General features: G+C 56.7%; 2 protein-coding genes across 2 annotated transcripts; both read right to left on the bottom strand.

Annotated features, from left to right (window-relative positions):
* Positions 1-152: 152 nt before the first annotated feature.
* CAMKV (CaM kinase like vesicle associated) lies at positions 153-12,847 on the bottom strand. Its single transcript, XM_066245235.1, has 11 exons — positions 12,687-12,847; positions 4,388-4,496; positions 4,154-4,285; positions 3,904-3,978; positions 3,593-3,731; positions 3,330-3,450; positions 3,083-3,158; positions 2,848-2,984; positions 2,610-2,688; positions 2,309-2,396; positions 153-2,042 (listed from the first exon to the last, which is right to left on the bottom strand). Exons 2-11 carry the CDS (start codon positions 4,480-4,482, stop codon positions 1,491-1,493), a joined length of 1,494 nt encoding a protein of 497 aa, XP_066101332.1. The 5' UTR covers positions 4,483-4,496; positions 12,687-12,847; the 3' UTR covers positions 153-1,490.
* A 3,321-nt stretch (positions 12,848-16,168) lies between these two features.
* On the bottom strand, positions 16,169-19,837 carry LOC136313960 (uncharacterized). Its single transcript, XM_066244289.1, has one exon. The coding sequence runs from the start codon at positions 19,835-19,837 to the stop codon at positions 16,169-16,171; it is 3,669 nt and encodes a 1,222-aa protein (XP_066100386.1).
* Positions 19,838-20,102: the final 265 nt, after the last annotated feature.

The raw sequence follows: 20,102 nt of genomic DNA, 5'->3' as shown, positions 1-20,102 counted from the left end.
GGAACACACTGTGGTGAGGATGATCTGCACTTCCAGCCCAAGTAAGCCACATGGCACTGAGCACAGGCCACTACCTAGAAATGTGCTTCCAGCGTCTACCCTCCCCACTGCCTTCCAGGAGCCCCTCCCCAGTAACACAGAGGAAGCAAAGGTGAGAGGGTGGCCAGAGGCTTTGGCAGGGTGACATTTATTTGCCAGGTTCAGCAGGCACAGTTAGCCTGCTGATCTTTATACACCAGAGCAGACCCACAGGCATGCAGGGAGAAGGGCAGCACTGCCACCAGAGTGCCGAGCAGAGGCCGGGGCCAGTGTGGCTGCCTGCCCGGGCTGTGGTGGGGTCTGACAAAGGGCACCTGCCAGGAGTCTCCATCAGGAAACTGGGGAGCCCTATTCCACTTCCTCATCCTAGCAAAGGAACTCAGCATGGCTTTGGAGGCGCCTGGACCTCTCTATAAGCCCCCAGTAGAAGAAGTGGTTCAGATGTAAAGGGGATTCCTCTCTATTTTGTTGTTGAAGTAGGAGAGAGAAAAGCTGCCCCTGAAGGGCACACCCCCAAATTAGACTATGGGACTCTGCCATGCAGCAGCCCCCTGGGATGGAGAGGACTGTAAACTGATCTGGAAGGTGGACATCTGGGAAGAGTCAGGGAATATCAGCCCTTCCTGTTTGGCTCATGGTAAGAACCCAGTTAGGCTGATGCACTAGGTGCTGGGCCTGCTATCCTCCCAGTTCTCATTGCCACATCCTCATTGCTCCTTCTTCCCCATACAGACTCAGGGCACAGGGCAGCCCACTGCAGGACCCAGGCGGGCAGGAAATAGCACAAGGGTCTTGGGAGGGACTTTCCAGGGACAGAAACGGAAGCTTCTACCCTCTTCATTCTTTTTCACTTCTGAGGATCCCCACAGCTACCACGCAGTGCCCCCAGCCATACAACCAGCCTTGTCTTAAAGCATACTGCCCTAGATTTTTGCATTCTCTGTACCAGCCTGTGTCCACTCCTAGAGTAGCCCGCATGCCACAGGCACATACCTTCATGTGTAGAAGCCTAAGACCGCTGACAGGGCCTCGCTGGAGGACCAGCTCTCAGGGCAAGGCCACCCAAGTTTAGGGCCTGGGAAAGGGTGGGACCTGCAGGGCCTGCCTGGGGGAATTGTCAGGTGTGAGGGCAAGGGGAACAGGGACCTCCTGAGTATCCCTAGAGCAGCATCCCACAAGGAACAAAACTGGTAAAGCTAGCAAAAGACAAAAGCCACGAGGAATCCATGCAGGGGCTGGGGCCGGTCCTGCCTCTGGCTTGCCCACCACTCACACACATACGCACAGGAGATGAGATGCTCTCCCGTGGCCCCCAGACATGCCCCACGCTGAGAGGCAGGGACTGGGAGGGGGGAGTGAGGGCATCATGCCAGTGACTCTATATACAGTGAAAGCCCCTCCTCTACTCTCCACTCTCCTGCCTGTCCCTGCCTCCCCCCCAGCCTGCCCACTCAGCTGGCCTCCTCCCTCCGAGACTCAGCAGAGCCAGCAGCCTCTTCCCCGTTACTAGAGGGTGGAGCCTGGCCTATTGCGCCCCCTGGGGCTGTGCTGTCCGGCTGGGCCAAAGCCGGCTCAGGGGTGGCACTGCTTTGGCTGGCGGGCACAGTGCTCTCTTCCGTGGCTGGCGTGGCTCTCCCATCAGTGGCTGGAGTAGCACTCCTGTCAGTGGCTGGGGTGACACTGCCATCAGTGGCGGGGGTGATGCTTCCATCAGTGGCGGGGGTGACGCTCCCATCAGTGGCTGGGGTGGCACTGCCATCCGTGGCTGGGGTGGCACTACGGTCTGCGGGGACTACATTATCGCTCTTTGCAGCAAGAGCAGCACCACCTGCTGTGATTGTGGCACTGCCCCCAGGGGCCGGGGCAGCTCCACTTGCAGCCGCAGCGCCCCCTGCAGCCCCAGGAGCAGCGGTGTCTGTGGCTGGGGCAGTCTGGGCAGCAGCTGCGCTGGACTGCTCTGGCGCCCGGAGCCGCTTCATGAGAGTGGTCACTCGGACAGCTTTCTGAAAGGAGGACAGTGGGAGAGCCTCAGAGGAAGGCTTACAGAAACTGAGTCCATTCTTTGGCCAAACTCAGACCATCCCATGGTGCCCCTTGCTGCCTCTGATCATCCCAGGACTAGGCACCCAGCTGCTCGTCACACCCACTTAAGATAGTAGCTACATCTACACCATGGGTGGAGAGAAGCCTGTGTGTGTGGCAGGCAAGAAACTGCGGGTGCCAGAGGAGCACTTGGGATCATTCCAGGACAGAGGCGTCCAAGCCTTACCTTCCACTTAGCCCTGGCAAAGTTCTTTTCAATCTGGGCGCAGACACCATCCTTGATGTTCTTATCAGAGGCAGCATTGCCAGAAATCCTGGAAAGGGTGCAAATGTGTCTGGATCTGAAGTCCAACCATCCTGGAGACTTCGTCCAGCCCTTTCCTTGTAAGATCCTGGGATTACCAGGCAAACCCTCCGGGCTCTGGCTGCTGCCTAACCCCGACCCCAGGCATCATGGATGGGGGCTGCTAGGTGTGAGGAGGACAGAGGCCTGTCCTCTCCTTTCGTCTTCCTTCAGCCTTGCTCACCACTCATGGGAGATGGCCTCTTCCGCGGTGATCCGTTGGTCTTGCTCCACCTCCATCAGTCTCGTGACCAGGTCTTTGGCTGGGAACAAAGCCAGGGAAAAGCTAGGCATGGCAACCCATCTCACTGTCTAGAGGTGATGGATGGGTTGGGGGGTAGGAGCAGAGTCCAGGAGGAGAGGGTGAGAACAGGTCCCCCACACCAACCCTTCCTCTACCCAGACACTGAGCACCTCCTCACCCGCCTGTGAAATGTCATCCCAATATGGAGAGTCAAATTCATAGTCGCCAGCCAGGATCTTGCGAAAGAGATTTTTGTCATGGTTCTCGTAGTCGTCTTCCTCCACCTCCTCATAGAAGGGCGGGTTCCCAGAAAGCCTGCATGAGGGCCAGAGGGCAAGGTCACCCAGGATGGCCATGGGGACAGGCCCTCATCCCACCTGGCTGTACGCCTCTTTGTTTGCCCATCCACTCACAGGATGTACATGATGACTCCGATGGCCCAGCAGTCCACAGGGCGTCCATACCGCTGCCGGCCCACCACCTCCGGGGCTGCAAGTGTAGTTCCAATCAGCTGGTGAATATCAGGCCTGCCAGGCCTGGGACCATTCACACTCACTTCCTGGGGACCTCCTCCCCCGACCCAGAGACACTACTTGAAGTCTCTGTCACCCTGCCCCCTGCCCCCGCTCCCACCCCTGTCCCTGCCCCTCTTCTGCTTGCCGAGGTACTCAGGGGTCCCACAGGGCTCCTTGATGAGGCCGTTCTCTAGCTTGGCCAGGTGGAAGTCGCTGATGACGATCTTTGAATTCTTCAGCCTGTTGTAATAAACCAGGTTCTCCAGCTGCTCCCGCCAGGAATGGGATGTGAATGGGCAGAGAAAGACTCCATGAGGAAAGGACCGCAGACGCTGCACCAAGGCCCCAAAGCACTGCCCACCGAGCCCCAGGCATGCTGCCAGCTCACCCTTTTGTTCCTGGCCTCACCTTGAGGTTCCTGTGCACGATCTTGAGTGAGTGCAGGTAGGCCACGGCCTCTAGGACCTGCCGCACCACGTTGCTCGTGTCCCGTTCCGAGTAGTAGCCCTGGTCCAGGATCCAGTCAAACACCTCCCTCCCCGTGGCCCTGAGGGACACCAGCCCCTGAGCCCGGCGTGGGCAAAGTCAGGGGTGGGGCAGGAGCACTTGGGCAGGCTGCCTACATCAGGTAGCTGGCCGGGCAAGGCACAGGCAGTGGGACCCCAGGGGTCCGAGAAAGGGGCTTTCCCTGGCTCCGGGGACCCCAGGCCCACACTCACAGCTCCAGGAAGATGAAGTACTCCTTGCGGGTAACAAACACATCCACCAGTTGCAAGATGTTGGGATGTTTCACCCTGGCAGCAGAGAGAGGAGCCACTAGTTAGGGCGGGGAGAAACCCGGAGAGGCTCTAGTTGCCAATGTGGGCCACTGCAGACTAACTGGCAAGAGGCTGGTACTGCCGGAGGCCCCTGCCCTCAAAGCCCCGCCCTGCTGCCTCCCGTCCCACCCCACCCCGGGCCTCAGCTTACATCTTGAGGATGCCGATCTCGTTCTTGGCTGCCTTCCGCACTTTGCGGCCGTCTCGCTTCTGGAACTTCTTGCAGGTGTGCAGCTTGCCTGTCGTCTTGTCCTTGGCCCGGAAGATCTCACAGAACTCCTCACTGCAGCAGCAGGCACTCCGCTCAGCCCTGGCCTCCGCAGGGGCTGCGCTTCGCTCCCTTTCCCCCAACCCTTGCCCACCATCGTGAGTCATGGGCACTCACGTTTTGATGACCTGTCCCAAGTCATATCTGTCAGTCACCTCCGATGGCTGGTTATAGTTCTTCTTGTCGCCCAGAGTCACACACCCAAACGGCATTGCCAGGCTCTGAGCTGTGGGCAGGATGGGGTCTGGCTCAGCTCCCCACTGCTCCCCACAGCAGAGGTCACCTCTGGGAGACCCCAGCCTGGCTCAGGTCAAGCCCGGGGCAGAGTCTGAGGCAGGAAGGGCCAGATGGTAGTCCGACTTGGATCCTATCCCTGCTTTCCTGGCCACACCTCCAGCCACTCAGCTTGACTACCTGAACTACAATAGCCCCCGCTTATGAAAATGTATTAAACTTACATATCAGGGAATCACTTTATAATAGATACACTGAAAAGATTGATAAAATTTTTTGATCAAATTTTTAATTTATATTTCAGCTATTTTACAGATGAAAGGGGCTGACACTTCCCACCCATCAGATAGTCATTTCTGAAAGGCTAAAGACACCAAGTATTGACAAAGGTGTGAAGAAAATGAGCACTGCTGGAGGAAGGCAAGTCTCCCCTTTAGAAACCAGTTTGCTAAAACTATCGAAGTCAAACATAGCCTATGAACCAGCAATAGCACTGCTAAATATATGCCCTACAGAAATATATATCTTTGTGCGTCTGGATACTCCTACAAGGATGCTCATAGTTGCAATATTCATAATTGCCAAAAACTAGAGACAGCCCAAATATCCATCAACATTGTGATGTTGTACATGTATTATAATAAAGTTACACAATGGAGTATTACACAACAGTGGAAATGATGTAGCTACAGCAATACCCAACCACAAGGTGAAACTCACAAACACAGTGTTGGGGTTTTTTTTTCCCTAATTTTATTTATTGATTTTAGAGGGAGAAGAAGGAAAAGAGACAGAAACATCAATCTGTTCCTGTATGTGCCCTGATTGGGGATTGAACCAGCAACCTCTGCATAGTGGGATGATGCTCTAACCCAGGTGCCCCAAACTACGGCCCGCGGGCCGCATGCGGCCCTCCGCCACACTTCTGGAAGGGATACCTCATTCATTGGTGGTCAGTGAGAGGAGCACTGTATGTGGCGGCCCTCCAATGGTCTGAGGGACAGTGAACTGGCCCCCTGTGTAAAAAGTTTGGGGACCCCTGCTCTAACCAGTGGTTGAAAAACTGCTCTATGCCTGACCAGGTGGTGGCACAGTGGATAGAGTGACAGCCTGGGACACAGAGGACCCAGGTTTGAAACCCTGAAGTTGCTGGCTTGAGCGCGGGCTCATCCAGCTTGAGCGCCAGGTCACTGGCTTGGCTATAGCTCCCTGGTCAAGGCACATATGAGAGAGCAATCAATGAACAACTAAGGTGCTGCAATGAAGAATTGATGCTTCTCATCTCTCTTCCTTCCTGTCTGTCTGTCCCTATCTGTCACTCTCTCTCACTAAAAAAGAAAAACTGCTCTAACAGAGTTATCCAACCAAGGCTCACAAACACAGTGTTGAGTGGAAAAGATACAATTGTGTGATTATATAATCTATAAGTTATCAATTATAGAATCAATAAAAAGTTCTAACATGTGCTGTTTAAGGATATAAACATACTGGGAAAACTACAAAGCTAGGAAATAAACACCATGAGTCCCTCGGAGAAAGAAAGGAGTTGTGATTGACCCAGTACACCTGGGGGGATTCTGCTGGGCCTATTCCTGAACCTAAGTGGTGGTTTCACAGCTTTCTAGGAATTTGTAAGAATGTATATACAAGCTGTCATAAAAGCTTTGGCACATTCCTAAATTTTTGTTATATTTCACAATTTAAAAAAGCTAATAAAAATTATGGCCACCCAAACTAAAAAAATACTTGGTGGCTATTAAAAAGAATAAAGTAGAGCCTGGCTGGTGGTGGCACAGTGGATAGAGCATCCCAAGATGCTGAGATCCCTGGCTCGAAACAGCAAGTTGCCAGCTTGATCACAGGGTCACTGGCTCAGCTGGAGAGGCCCCCACCCCACCTCCCCCTGTCAAGACACGTATGAGGAGCAATCAATGAACCACTCAAGTGATGCAAGTATGAGTTGATGCTTCTCATCTTTCTCCTCCCTCTCTCTTCCTATTTCTCTCTCTCTAATAAAAAATAAATACATAAAAAAGGATAAAGTATAGATCTGGCCTGATAGCTCGGTTGGTTAGAACATTGTCCTGGTACACAACGTTTGCTGGTTTGATCACCGGTCAAGGCACATACAGAAACGATTGGTGTTTCTGTCTCCCTCTGCCCACTTCCTCTCCCTCTCTAAAATCAATAATAAAAACAACTTGAAAGACTAAAGTAGAGCCCTGGCTGGGTTGCTCAGTGGATAAAGCATTGTCCCAAATGTGCCAGAGGCCGCAGGTTCAACCCCTGGTCAGGGCAGGTAGGAGAAGCAATGAGTACAAAACTAGGTGGAACAACTGAGTGAAACGAATTGATGCTTCTCTCTCTCCCTCCACCCCTAAAAATCAATGAAGAAGATTTTTTTTAATGAATAAGAAAATAAAGAATAAAGTAGATAGAAATATGCTGCTATGGACAGTCTCTGAGAGACACATTGTGGCGTGAAAAAGCAAGGGACAGAATGGTGGGTAAAGGGTGCTGTTATTTGGGTACAGTTTATAATCCTCAGAAGGACAACTGAGAAAGTAAGAGTTCTCTTTGTAGCAAAGAATTGGTGTTGGAGGGACAGGTTTATATCTTGATTAATGTTTTGTTAGGATTTTTATTGTGATTACTTTGATTTAATAAATACTACATTCAGGCATAGTGCTTGAGGGATTCCTTAGAAGGAGAACCCCCATCCAGGTAGAGAAGCAAGGAAAGGCTTTGAGGAAGAAGCAGCTTCGGGCTGGGCCTTAGAGGGGAAGGATTTGCTAGGAGGCATGCAGGGAAAAGCAAGACAAGCCTGCCCACTGCCTCACTGCCGGGTCCCACAGGAGACCTGGGCTGTCAGGCCAAGGGTGGGTGTTCCAGGCACAAGGGGGACCACATGAAGCTTACTGCAAGGGGCTCCAGGCACTCCGGCACTTGGAACACGGTGCTCCATGAGTCGGCAACCCTGCCAGCCCAGTCGTCACCTGCGGTGCTGGGTGGCCTGGCTTCATCACCCAAAGGAACGGCATTCATAGCCCTTGCTCAGAGGTAAACTGGATGGGGAGTTGGGGACAGGGTTGGAAGTTTTGCCGACCTGACTCAGAGTCTGCCTCCACAATGCCTGGTCTGGGGACACTGGGGTGTCCCCAGCAAGCTCTGCACCGAAACTGCATTCAAGCTGCTCTGGCTAGCCTGGCTGCATACTGTCCTTCCACAGTGCTTAGTACTTGCTGCTCACAGGACCTGGGCTTGGCCTTGACAGCCGAGACGCCCTCCCTGCAGTCACTCACAGCCACAGGGTCGTAGAGAGGGGAGGCAGCTGCCACCAGAGGAGAAGACTGGGTCAGAAGGACTCTGCCTGCAGGGATCAAAAGCCAGGACTCACACAGCCCACGGCCAGCCCTGGCTGCTGCTCACTCTCTCCCAGGCAGAGGCCACCCACTTCCCAGGGGTCACAGTCCTGGAAGTTTTCCCTCAAATTTGCCTCAGCATCAGGGAACAAATTCCATGGTTCCCTCCTCTGGGCTGTCTGGGCTCAGGGATTGCAAGCGCATTTCATCAGCGTGCTTCAAGCCGGGGCTTAAGCCATGTTGTGAGGCACTGCAGAGGTGAACGAGAGAAGCTTTGAAGATCATCCCCAACTGCGTGTCTTTGCGACGATGGCTATGCCCTGCTCCTGTGTCTGCAGGGGAGGAGCACGTAGCTAGAATCCCACTCTTACCGCTGACAGCAGAGGCCCTGCCACCCGTCCCTGCCGGCCACCTGTCCCCACGCCCAAACAACCCAGGGAGGGGCTGCATCAGTCCCTCTGGTGTGCAGTGATTCCTTCCCTGGCTGGAATCCAAAGCCATGTCCTGGGTCCCATAGGAGGGGTCAGAGGGACCTGTGTCCCAGCTCTGTGGCTTTGCCAACACTATTCCATCTGGCAGGAATGCCCTTCCTCCCAGTCTCCCATCAGGATCCTATTTGTCAAGCTAGAGTTATTTATAACATGAAGAAAACCAGCAACTACCTAAGCATCCCACAACAGGTGACTTGCCAGCTCAACAGTGTCCACTCAAGGGCAGGAAGTGTGGGCACTGCCCATCGTGGCCTCCTTGTGGAGCAGCCCCCACCTGAGCTAGGTGCTGGCACCAGAATCTCTAGGACTAGGTGCTGGCACAGAACCTCTTCTATCATTGTGATTTCTGACATTATAAGGTCTGTGCAACAGATTGTCTAGAGCAATCCTGATGCTCCATACTCAAAATGGCCCTTCTCCGAAATACCTTCCACAACATCCACCTCCCCCCAGCCAGCCCCACACACAGCTCCTTGCTCTGAGGCGTGGCGTGGGAGGTTTTGTACATGCCTATCCCTGATCTTAGCCCAGCTTTTGGCCATGCACATGCACTTGTGCCCACAGGGACCCAGGGCAGCTTTTGAGGTCTGTCTTCACCACAGAAAGCTGGACCTCCGCTCTCACATCAGCCTGAAGCCATGCCCTAAAGCCTCATGGACAGGGAGGGACAGATCTGCCTCCTCCTACCGAGGCTGCCCTGATCTCTGACAGTTGCTGCTCCTCCTCACCAGTCTAACTGTGCTCATTTGCTTCCACCCCCAACCTGGCCCCAGGACAAAGAGAGAAGAAAGGGGGCTCTATGGATTACTGCCTTGCCCCCCCCCAACTCTACCATCTGCCACCCACTGCTGCTGCCTAGGAGGCTGCCGATACACCAAGCCCCTGGCACTTGCCTGCAACAAGCTGGGGAGCTGGCCCCGAAGCTAGGAGGTACAGCCAAGGGACAGCTTCCAGAACTGAAGGCCAGGCAGAAAGGGGTTTGCATTTCTCACCTCCCGGGCCCAGACAGCCCAGACTCAGCACCTAACAGTGGGGAGCTCTCCTTCCAGTGACAGACCTAGGCTCTGCCTCACGTCTACACTGGGACACGGAAATGCACGGGAGCCCCAGAATGGCTGTTTCCCTAGAAACATGGCGTCTCGTGTTCTCTGCAGAGAAATTGAATGGGGTGTGTGTGTGTGTGTGTGTGTGTGTGTGTGTGTGTGTGTGTTGGGGGGGCTGTCCAGAGGGAATGCAGAGCCACTGCCCTCCAGCTGGTTCTCAGGGAGCCTGAAGGCCAAGCACTGCTCAGTCCAACCCTGGGGCTCAGGCGAGCGAGCCTTAGGTAATCCTGAGGAAGCCTCTGACTGTACGTGTCCTGGTAAGAAAGGACTCTAGGGGCCCTACTGCAGCCTAAGGCAAGTACGGCCCTGGGAAAGCGTGAGAGGGACAGAAGCCAGCTCCAGAGGCCCAGGAGGCCCACGTGGGAGTCCTGTCCTCTCCTTTCCACCAGGTTCAGCCTGGTTCAGGCCCTACTTTTCCTAGCCATAAACAGGAGTTTCCTGTCACCCTGCTTCTCTGCCACATGGGGTTTCACAGCTTACAGCAAACCTCAGGTTAGGAGGGGACCAGGAAGCCTCTGGCTGCCTCCCAACAACTGTGGGCAACACTTCCTGATTTAGTGGCAGCTGTGAACACCAGTCTGCAGGCACCCCTTCCCTTCCCTGCTCTTACCAATGTTCACAGGGTCCTCTCTCAGGGACTGTGGCCAAGCCCTGCCTGGTGCACCAGGAGGCCTTACCCTCAGGACTAGGAGAAATAGAGACCTCATGCTCAGGGTCTGGTGTCAGGATGCAGAGCCTAGCCTCTAACCCACCGTCAAGCTGCTGCAGGGAATGTGCAGCGAGATGTTCTAGCTGGGCCTCTGGGTCTAGCTAAACCATAGTCCATAATTCCTAGCGCTGACTCTCTCCCATCTAATAAGGGAGTTCGGAGAGCGGGGTTTCCTCTCGGGGCATCCAGTTCAGCACGGCCTCTGGAAAGATCAGTTCTCAACATGGTGGCAGAGCCAAGAGCCAACTGACCCATCCCAGGCACCTGGGGTCCCAACCTTTGAATCCCTGAAGGAAAATCCACTGGAGACCTGCTTCCTTCTGGGTGGAGGAGGGGAAATGCAGGAAAAGGCTCAGAGAACATAGGGTTGCTATGGTGATGAAAGTTTTAAAACAAGGGGAGGGGGAGCAGAGAGGTGCTCCCCAAACCCCTTTTCGAAGATTTCCCTGAGGCTTTGGCCGGATTCCTTCCCCATGGATTCTGTGACCCTGGGTCCCCATCATGGAGAGACCTTTAAAAAGAGAGAGTGGGGCAGTGACACAGGGAGACAAAGGCACAGCCTGGAGCAGAAGAGGAGCAGAGGTGGCGAGTAGAAAGGATACAGGAGGGGAGGGTGGGCAGGGGGTTCGGAATGGGCCTGTGGATGCCCAGTGGAGCCCTAAGGCCTCCATAGCCATGGGCTCTGAACACCTGCGCTAGGAGCTGCCCTGGTTCCTGCCCCTCCCGTCTCCTCCAGACAGGCACCTAACCTGGTGTGGGAGGCACAGCCTGGCCCTGGGGAGGAGGCCAGCTGTTGCCATCCCCTAAGTCAAAGCAGTTCCTCAGCCCTTCTCCCTGGAGTCAGCTCAGCTGAGGCGAGACAGTTCCCACGTGTGGAATGTACAAGCGTGGGGTGTGGAACTGACGCGTGAAGACCCGGCTGCTCCCTTGACAGCCCGTCCTCTCAGCTGGTCCAGCTCTGCCAGGACCCCCCAGCCACACGCCTTTCCCTTCCGCTGTCCTCTGCAGGCCTTCAGTCCCCAGGGCCCCTCTTGCAGCTCAGCCTAATTCCCTGCCACGGCTGTCCCCCTCCCAACAGTGCATTCTGTCAAGAGAACCAGATACAGCACCCTAAGCGATCTAAAACCGGGATAACTGCGCAGCCCACATTCCCTTGCCTCAGTTTCCCTGCATGGAGATCACAGACTCGGGGGCCTTCTCCCAGGGCACGCCCTGGCTGTCTCCTAGTGAGTGGTGGACAGAACAGAGGCTGGGGAGGAGGGCTCGCAGCAGGTACGGGAAGGACACCCGACAGTGCCTGGGGGTCCACACCACACGCTGTAAAAGAAAGGGAGAGCCTGCCCCCTCCAGGGTCCATCCTGACTCAGAGACATGGAGACGCCAGTATCCTAGCTGAGAAAACTGGGTGGGACCCAGCAGGTGGCTAAAGCTGACAGGAATCAACTGGGGAGGGGGCACCAGGTCTCCACGGGTGGTCCTGGGGGAGCTCCAAGCCTGGGCTTTGGAGGAGGCTGGCAGTGCCGAGGCTGGATGCTGCAGCCTGAGCTTCTGGTGAGGGAGAGAGGGCCTGCTCCCTGAGAAGGAAGCTGGCGGAGCAGGCTCTGCTTAGGGGGTGCGGACAAAAGCATTTTGTAGAGCAGTGGGGGGCTGGGAGAGCCTAGGGTCTCTGCCAGACGCTACAGGCTGGGGAAGGCAGAAACTCACCTGCTGGCTGTCTGCCTCCCCTCAGCCCCAGGCCCTGCTTCCCACCGCGGTGCCACCCTGACCCCCTTCCCCAGGGCTGCTGACTCGCCCCCGCTGGCACAGCAACACACATGCGGAAGGCACACGTGTGAGCACCAAGCCCCGCACCTCCCAGCAGAAACATGTGCGTCCCCCACCCCCACCGCTGGGCGGGTGCTCTGGATCCCCCGCAGAGCCCCAAGTTAAGGCTTGGAAGCTAGATCTTGGCTAGGACTGCTGGTCCCCAGGGGTTTGAAGCCCCTTCCTCGGGGTCCGGCAGCCCCACCCAGCCCCCCTCCAGGTTGTTGTCCATAAAAAAACTATCCGTTGTCATGGAAATGAGTGACTGCTTTGCGCGGGAGGGAGGGGGCCCGGATGGTTGGGAGGGGCTGGAGGCTCTGGGAGTCAGGAGGGACCTCTCAGCCCTCGGCCCTACCCCCATGAAGCACCACGAATGTTTGAGGGTTAATGTTTTTTACCATGAGGAGCCTAGCAAGACGGGGGAACGGGGGTACACAAGGGAGTGGGGGGACAGGTAGAGGAGATTCGCCTGGACTTAAATTCTCAGAGGCTTCCCCTGGGACCCTCGAGCCATCAGAGGTGACAGGGAACTTTAGCCCAACCCCCGACGCCGACCCCCGGATTTGCAGAGCCCGCGTGCTCTGCCCCCGCCGGGGCTCCAAGTCCTCGCCGGGCCCCCGCACATTCGGCGACCCGAACCTCGCGCCAGAGACCCAATCCCCCAACACCACAACCTGCGTTAGGGGAGCGCCCCCCGCCCGGCCCACCCCGCACCTGCAGCGCTGGTCGATCACAGGGAGGAAGCGATCGCGGGTTCAGTGAGGGCGCCAAGGGCTCCAGGGGCGGCGGGCAGAATCCGCTCCTGGCACTGGGGGCAGACGCGGCGCCAGCTGCAGCCGCTTGGGCTCGCGAACCTCTAGCATCTCCCGCCGCTCGCCCGCACCGGATTCGCACCCCGGGCCGGGGGCGGGTTGGGGGCGGGGCCTCCCTCCGCCGGCTCCGCCCCGACCCTGGCGGATCCTGAGGCCGGAATCCCACGCGAAGGCGAGTGGACAAGGGTTGGCACTGGCCTGCCCGACCTCGGGCAGACTCTCAAAGTCTCCCTTAGGCCCTCAAACTGACTGGGCAACAGGGATCAGAGGGGCCTTCCAATGCCCATTGTAGGGGCTAGGGAGTAGGTGATGTAGGGAAAACCTGATTCCTGGAGCTGCATAGGACCCAAAGGGTGGAACCCTCTTGGAAAAACCAAGTGGGCAGTTGCTAAGGCCAGCTGCACTACAGACTAGAACTCCCTAGCTAGTAGTAAACACATGGGGGGGGGCATGTGTGTACAAGTGGCCAGTGAGGGCTGCAGACCACCCAGGCAGAATCTCCTTCCCACCCCAGCCTCCACTCCTGCAGGGCCAAAGCCTTCGCATCCTCAAGTCTGGTCCAGGGTGGCTGGCCCAATCTGCCCCTTCTGTGTGGCATTGAACTTCCCAAACTGTAAAGGCCACCTATGGCATGGTGTGGAATCTGCTTTCTTCTATTGTATCGCCCTCAAACACTTTGCCAGCAGAATGGCTGCCGGTGGCTTGGGCTGGGACGCGGGAGTACAAACCTAGCCCCTGCCCAGGGGGGCAGCTGGAGACGGACGCCAAGATAATAAAACCCTACACTGCCTGTGCTTCTCCGGCGGGGGGCTGACCAGACCTAGCCCCTTAGTGGAGGAGGCTGAGAACTGCCAGCAAGAAACTCCAAAGGACTCCTTGACATTTCTCTGTCCCTTGTCAGGGAGACACACAGACCCAGTGCTTGCCCCGTGCCCCTCACAAACCCTGAGGCCAGTATCTAAAAGGCAGACTTAGGTAGGCTTCTCAATGTCTGGAGAAGGGCTCCACCCAACCCAGGCCTCTCAGTGAGCCTTATGACCCCATTCTGAGAAGGGTCATCTTCAAACATTTGCCATGTTGAATCTTCCCTGCCTGGGTCCTCTTGGCTGCTGACAGGAGTGACTCCCCAGATACGGAACTTGGGGTTGGGGCTGGAAGGCTAGCCTGGGAAATGATTGCTCCAACCAGGACCTTCAATATCTTCCTCCACAATGGGTGTTGAGGTGCCCTTCACATCCTCCCTGGCTTTGGGTCACCTCATTCAGGCCAGGCTGATGTCACTCCTGGGTGGTCTCAGTCATGGCACCAACCGCACCACTGGATAGGAATCTCCTGGCAAGCTGGGTATGTATGTGCAGGGCAGAGCCTGTGCCTCATCTCGGGATGCTCAGTTCATGTCTGCAGAATGAATGAACGGCCTGGCACTCAGCCCTTCCTGCTGTTGGCCTACCTACCATCCCTGAGACAATGGTTCTCTGAATTGTATGGTGCAGCTGAGCAAGGCTTGCTGACCGCACACACACCGCACGCATTTTCTGTCTTTCCTGAAAGTCATGCGTCTCCAGGCTAAGCTGAGGAGAAGCTGAAATGGGGGATTTAGAAAAAGGGGAAGAGGTGGCTTTCTAGAGCCCTGCCTGCTGCTAGCAGTGCTCCACCTTTTCTGGGTCCTGTGCACACTCCATGTGCCTGTGGTTGAGAGCACGTGGCAGGGTGTGTGTGCACATGTGTGAGTGTGTCTGTGTGTACGTGCTCTTCTGCTGAAGGAGAAGGCAACAGTGTGTGCAGTGGTGCCTAGGGGCACGTGTCTGCATTCTGTGTGCAGCCAGGCGTGCTTGCTCACACGTGCGCATGGACGTAGTAGCTAGTCCCTGGAGCCACCGGTCCTTCAGGCCACTGGTCCTCTTCCTACAGGATATGGGCCTCAGGATTATGGAAACTGAATCAGGGTGTGAGGGCAGGACATGGGAAGAGGCTGGACCATGCCTGGGATGTGCAGGGGCTGTGATGACCCTCTGTTATTTGCTGTTTCTGGTCTCCACAACTAGGACAGCCCCTCATCTCAGGGGTGCGTGTGTGTGTGTGTGTGTGTGTGTGAGACAACCCAGGGTTGGAACTGGGCCATGGCTTATCCCTCAGAGAAGCACAGGCACAGGAAGATTTCCTTGTTTTGGTTAAGATCTTTAGCTGACTTCTGGGAAGGAAGAAGCGCCACCAGCTAACTGCCATCCCTCCAGCTCTGCCAACCAGACCAGGGACTGGGGTGGCAGCACTTCATTCCTACCCTTACTTCAGAGCCAGACAGGTCAGGAGCCGTGGCTTCTAGCCACTGCCCTGGCTGGAGGGGTGGCAGGAGGCCCTAGCACAGGGCAGATTTTGGGACAAGAGCAGGGGAAGTTGGCATCGGCATTGTCATTACCTGCTGGCCTCTATGAGAATCTCCTGAGGAGGCCTGTGCACTGGCCACCCTGTGGGCAGGAGCTGCCTGGATTGGGAGACTGAGGACGAGAAGAAAGCCCAAAGTTGTCTATTCTGGCTCCCACCAGAACTAGACAGTCAGAGAGGCAGGGTGAGTTGTGAACCTTCATATCCACAGAGTCTACAAAACAGGCTGGAGTCTCACCCCCTAGTTCAGGCGTATCCCCTCCTCAGGAGCCAAGACTGACTCCCCTCTACACCAACTTCCTGCCTCAGGGCACCAATGGCCAGGACTTCCATACCTTCACATTTTGACTGGTGGGCAGAACCCCTGCCAGCCCAGATAAGGGCTGCAGCCAAGTTTCAGGGTATAAGAGGCAAATGCATTGCCAGGCTGGCTCCTCCAAGAAGCCCAGACTTTGATAGGGACTGTCCCTTGGAGGCAACAAATGCTCCAGGCCCCCAGCCATCTTTGGAATTGTTTGGTTGTCATCTAGGTTGCTGGCCTCAGCCCCTATATAGGGCCCAAGATGGGGGAGGGTGAGTAGTCTTTTCCTCTGGAGCTAGGGGAGGGGGCTGCCCCCCATCATGACTCACTCCAGGCTGTGTGGGTTATTACATTATGTTTGAAATTGCCATGGCAACCAACTGGCAATCAAAGGTAATTGCACTTGTCGCCAGGGCAACGGGGCAAAACCCATAGCAGCCACTCTCTGTGTTTGCCCTTGGGGTGCAGTAAAGGTTGGGTTAGAGCAGACCCAATGCCGAAGGGATCTGGGGTGCTCTAGAAAACAGAATTTCCAGGACCTGTGGGGCTCCGGTGTTCAGAGGTAGGGTGTGCCTTCGGTGTGCCACAGGCCCAATCCCTGATCCCTGACCCCATGCCAGGGCCCCTGCCCTTCCCACACTGCTCTGGGCCTAAAACATGCCACAGTGCTCGGAGTAAGTAGAACCAGAAGTTTTATATGCTCACAGGTGGTACTTGTAGATGGCGCATGGGCCTTCTTCCTCGTACTCACGGCGGCTGAGCCACAGGTTCTGGAAAGAGTCCCGGGACACCATGATGGAGCCTCCAAGCCAGGCGGCCACTGCACGGTGAGGAGACCCCAGCACGGTGGCACCCCGGCCCAGCTCCTGTCTCAAACGCTCAGGAAAGCCGCTCACCAGGGTGCTGCCACCATCCAGCACCACGTTGGCCAAGAGCTGCTCTCGCTGCGTAGCTTCCAGCCTTCTGATGCTTAGGAGGGCTAGCTGTGGGAGGCCTGGCTGGTTGAGGCCTAGCAGGCTGGGCTGGAAGAGGGCCTCCGGGCAGCAGAAGCACTCAGAGCCCAGTGTGATGACCTGTTTGTCTGGGAGCATGAAGTTCATCTGAGCCTGGGCCTGGGTACGGGCCATCTCAGCTCTCACATCCAGTGCCACGTAGCAGCAGGCCTCTTTAATCTGGTTGGCCAGCCCTGCCTTGGGCTTCGAGCGGTCCCTTGCCAGCAATAGCTGAGCCAGGTATTCAGTGAGGTCAGCACCGGCTACATCCAGCCGGTAGGTGTCAAGTGGGGCCAGAGCCCCAGTGAGGATGGGTGCCACATAGGAGATGCCGTGGCCACTGCCCAGCACCAGCCCAGTGGTGCGGCCATAAGCATAAAGCGCCAGCAGGGCCTGATGCGCTGTCTGCATGGCTGGCACCTGGAAACGCTCAAAGAGAATTTCAGCCACCTTTTCTCGATTGGTACGCGGGGAGATGGGTGAGTCGGCCACGAGGACAGCCAGCTCCTCAGGCGGCATGCCCAGCCTGCAGCAGAACAGACACTGCCATAGCACCTCCAGGGCGTCCCAGTCAGAGACCACGCCTCGATCCAGCACCGGGTGTGAGTCCTCTCTGTTCTCGGGCATCGCATACCCGGGCCGGGCCTGGACAGGCTGCTTCCGCAGCTGGACACTCGAGGGGATCACACTGAGGACATGGTCCTCTCCAGCAAGTCCACATTTGGTGAAGCCCGTGCCCGTGTCAATCACCACGGCTGCCCTGTAGGGGCCCAGTGGGTGGCGGCAGGGCACTGGGGACGGTACTGGCAGAACATCCATGGAGGACACCAGCTCACAGCAGGCCCCATGGAGCAGGGCGAGATTCCTTACCACTGATGAGTCTGAGTCTGTCATGCCCTCAGTTGTCAGCTTGAGCCGGGGACCCTGGGGCTCCATGCCTGCCATGGCCATGGGCAAGCCTTTGCAGGCAGTGCCAGGTGTGCGGAATGCGGTCAGGGAGAGCTGCTCCTCCTGAGTCCTGGGAGAGCTGCCAGGTTGGCAGAATGAGATCCAGTGTGTGCTAGAGGTTACGGTGGCACTGATGCCCACCTTTTCTCTGTTCACACAGACACAGTTCTTTTCGGCGGCCAGGGGCACCCGAAGTACCCCCCCATGGGCGGGCAGGCCCAAGGCCTCATCTTCCTGGCACAGGGTGGAGGCCTGGCCAGCCTCCCTGGGGGTGGTAGGGCCTCTTGAGAAGGTAGGTTCTTTGGAGATGGGGGTATCCTGAGAAAAGGGAGGCTGTTCAGTGAGAAAAAGCTGCTTGGCCGGACAGGCCCCAGCGAGAGAGAACTGGCCTGGCAAGGGGTGCTGCTTGGTTGAAGCAGGCTGCTCAGCCAAGGGTGGCTGTCCGGAAAGGTGGGTGTGCCCGGCGAAGGGGCATTGCTCAGCAGAGGGAGGCTGACCAGTTGGAGGGGGCTGTCCGGAGAGTGGGGGCTGCTCAGTATCTTCAGCCCCAGGGTTGTCAGGGTGAGTGCTCTCGACCTCTTTGCAGTTGTGACTGCCTCTATCCTCCTGCAGCAGGGGCCTGGGGACCTCCCAGGGTTTAGCTGAAGGAGCAGGTCCTGGGGTCAGCTCTGAGTTCATACTCTGCAGTTTCTTGGCCTGGACCACAGAGATGTCCTGCGTCCCAGAAGCATCCAGCATCCACGTGGTGCAATTAGATTCGTTTTTTTCAGCCTCAGGTTTAGACCAGCCAGGATCATGGACACTGCTCAATGTCCTCTCACCAGGACATTGGAGGGGCATCCCCAATGGAAGGGGCCAGGTGGGCATCTCCACCCTGATGGCTGTCCTGGTACCAGGTGAGTCCGGTGACTCCAGGTTGAGTGTGGCTTCGTTGGGAACCAGGGCCATCTCTTGGTAGCTGTCAGGAGAGAGGCTAGAAGGTACAGGGCTGGACAGCATTGACAATATGGGCCAGAGGCTGGCATGATTGCTGTCAGGGGATACAGTGGGCGTATTTTCACGGGCATAAATGGATGAGTGGTTGGGCATGAGGCCCACCAGTACTGCCCGTGAGCCCATAGGGTCGTGACACAGCAGTCCCATCCTGGTGTTGCCTGTGACCATATCAAACACCAGCACACGGTCTTCCGCAGCATCCGGGAGCTGACAGAGAGGAGCACTGGAGGGGGTGGTCTGCATGGCTTCTCTGGGAGACTGGACTGGGGACTGACTGTGGCAGGTCACTTGGCAGGCAGAGAATGGCACACTACAGCAGGTGTTGTCACAAACGTTGAGGGGCTTCTGGCCTGGCTGAGAGCTGCAGTTATCCTGGCTACTCTTCTGGGTCCTCGGGGTTCCTGAGACCGGTGTCGGGTCATCTGGCCTGGATGTATAGACCAGCGGCTTCTCTGCTGGGTTCTCAAGCTGCTTGGGTAACACCTGCCTTCTGGCAACCTCGAGCTCCTGGGCATTGTCTGGGGACTCTTTCAGAGTGGGTCCTCGGGTGGGAGGTTTCTGAGAACCAAAATGCACTTTGCCCTGGCAGGATGTGGCCATTTTGGAAGACTCCAAGAGGACTGACGATTGGTTGCCATGCTTCCTGAGCAAGAAGGAGTCTTCTTGAAACAAGCCCTTGGTAATGGCAGCGCTATCGGTCAGGTGGTCGGGGATGCAGGTATAAGGCTCAGCTGCTGCTGGCATGGGACTTGTATCCAGAGCTGGATTTTTTGCCTGAGTTGAAGTTGGAGGAGCCTGATCCAGACATGGGTACTTGCCCTGCCCTTGATCTTGGGCTTGAGCCAGAGGAGGACCTTTGGCTGCTGCTGAGCCATCCTCCCCTGGAAGGAAACAGGGTAGCCACTGGCTCGTCCTAATGCCCAAGGGAGCTATCTGGTCACTGCTGCAGGGGCCTTTGCCCCAGCCTACTAGGACTTTAGCTGGAGCCTTGCCCTCCCTCACCTGAAGCCAGGGATGGCAGAATCCGTGCTGGACCATGTCGCTGGTATTGTCGCTATATGTACACAAGGGTAGGGCCACCCCTTTCTCTCCGACGAGATGCAGTTGGGCTCCCACGATGGACCTTGGAAACAGGCTAGTTGGGGAGAGTCTCAGGACATCCTGGGAGGCCTGCTCAGAGCCACACTGAGAATTAACCTTAGAAGGGTCCCAGAGTAGCTGGTGCATGGGCTCAGGGACGTGGGCCTGAAAGGCTGGGCTACAGGTCCCATCAGTAGTGGCCTTGGCAGACAGTGACAACTCCTGCTTAAAGTATATAGACCCTGAGTTTATACATGGTCCCTGGGACCCTCTGAGGCCACCCACTAGGCTGTTGGCTGGGTAGCCCTGGGGATGTGATAGATCAGGGTGCCCCACCTTCTTGGTGACTTCCATAGTCCTGCTCCATGCCCTAGGTGCCCTGCTCCCATTTCATTGCCATGACAACCCCATACATCACAGCCCCCAGTGACCTGGGTGGGGGGGTGACAGAGTGTGGGAAACCCAGGGCCCCACCCACCTGAGAAATGAGAGCCTGGCCAGGGAAACTTGGGAGACAGAAATACCCAGTTAGCCTGGTAAAGCCTGCCAATCCGAGGCTGCCTCTCCCCTAACCAGCCAGGTGACTACTCTGCTCAGGCCAGCCCTAGAGTGAGGGCAG

The sequence above is a fragment of the Saccopteryx bilineata genome, chromosome 10 (genome assembly GCF_036850765.1).
Source record: "Saccopteryx bilineata isolate mSacBil1 chromosome 10, mSacBil1_pri_phased_curated, whole genome shotgun sequence".
Classification (NCBI taxonomy): domain Eukaryota; kingdom Metazoa; phylum Chordata; class Mammalia; order Chiroptera; family Emballonuridae; genus Saccopteryx; species Saccopteryx bilineata.
This window is presented reverse-complemented; position numbering and strand designations above follow the sequence as displayed.

Bases quoted from the DNA above. Each gene is read 5' to 3' on its own strand.
- CAMKV (XM_066245235.1), bottom strand. From the start codon at position 4,482: ATGCCGTTTGGGTGTGTGACTCTGGGCGACAAGAAGAACTATAACCAG. The intron at 3,979-4,153 runs GTAAGCTGAGGC...CTCTGCTGCCAG, and splicing joins GAGATCGGCATCCTCAAGAT to GGTGAAACATCCCAACATCT. The intron at 2,689-2,847 runs GTGAGGAGGTGC...CTTTGTTCCCAG, and splicing joins GGATGACATTTCACAGGCGG to CCAAAGACCTGGTCACGAGA.
- LOC136313960 (XM_066244289.1), bottom strand. From the start codon at position 19,837: ATGGAAGTCACCAAGAAGGTGGGGCACCCTGATCTATCACATCCCCAG.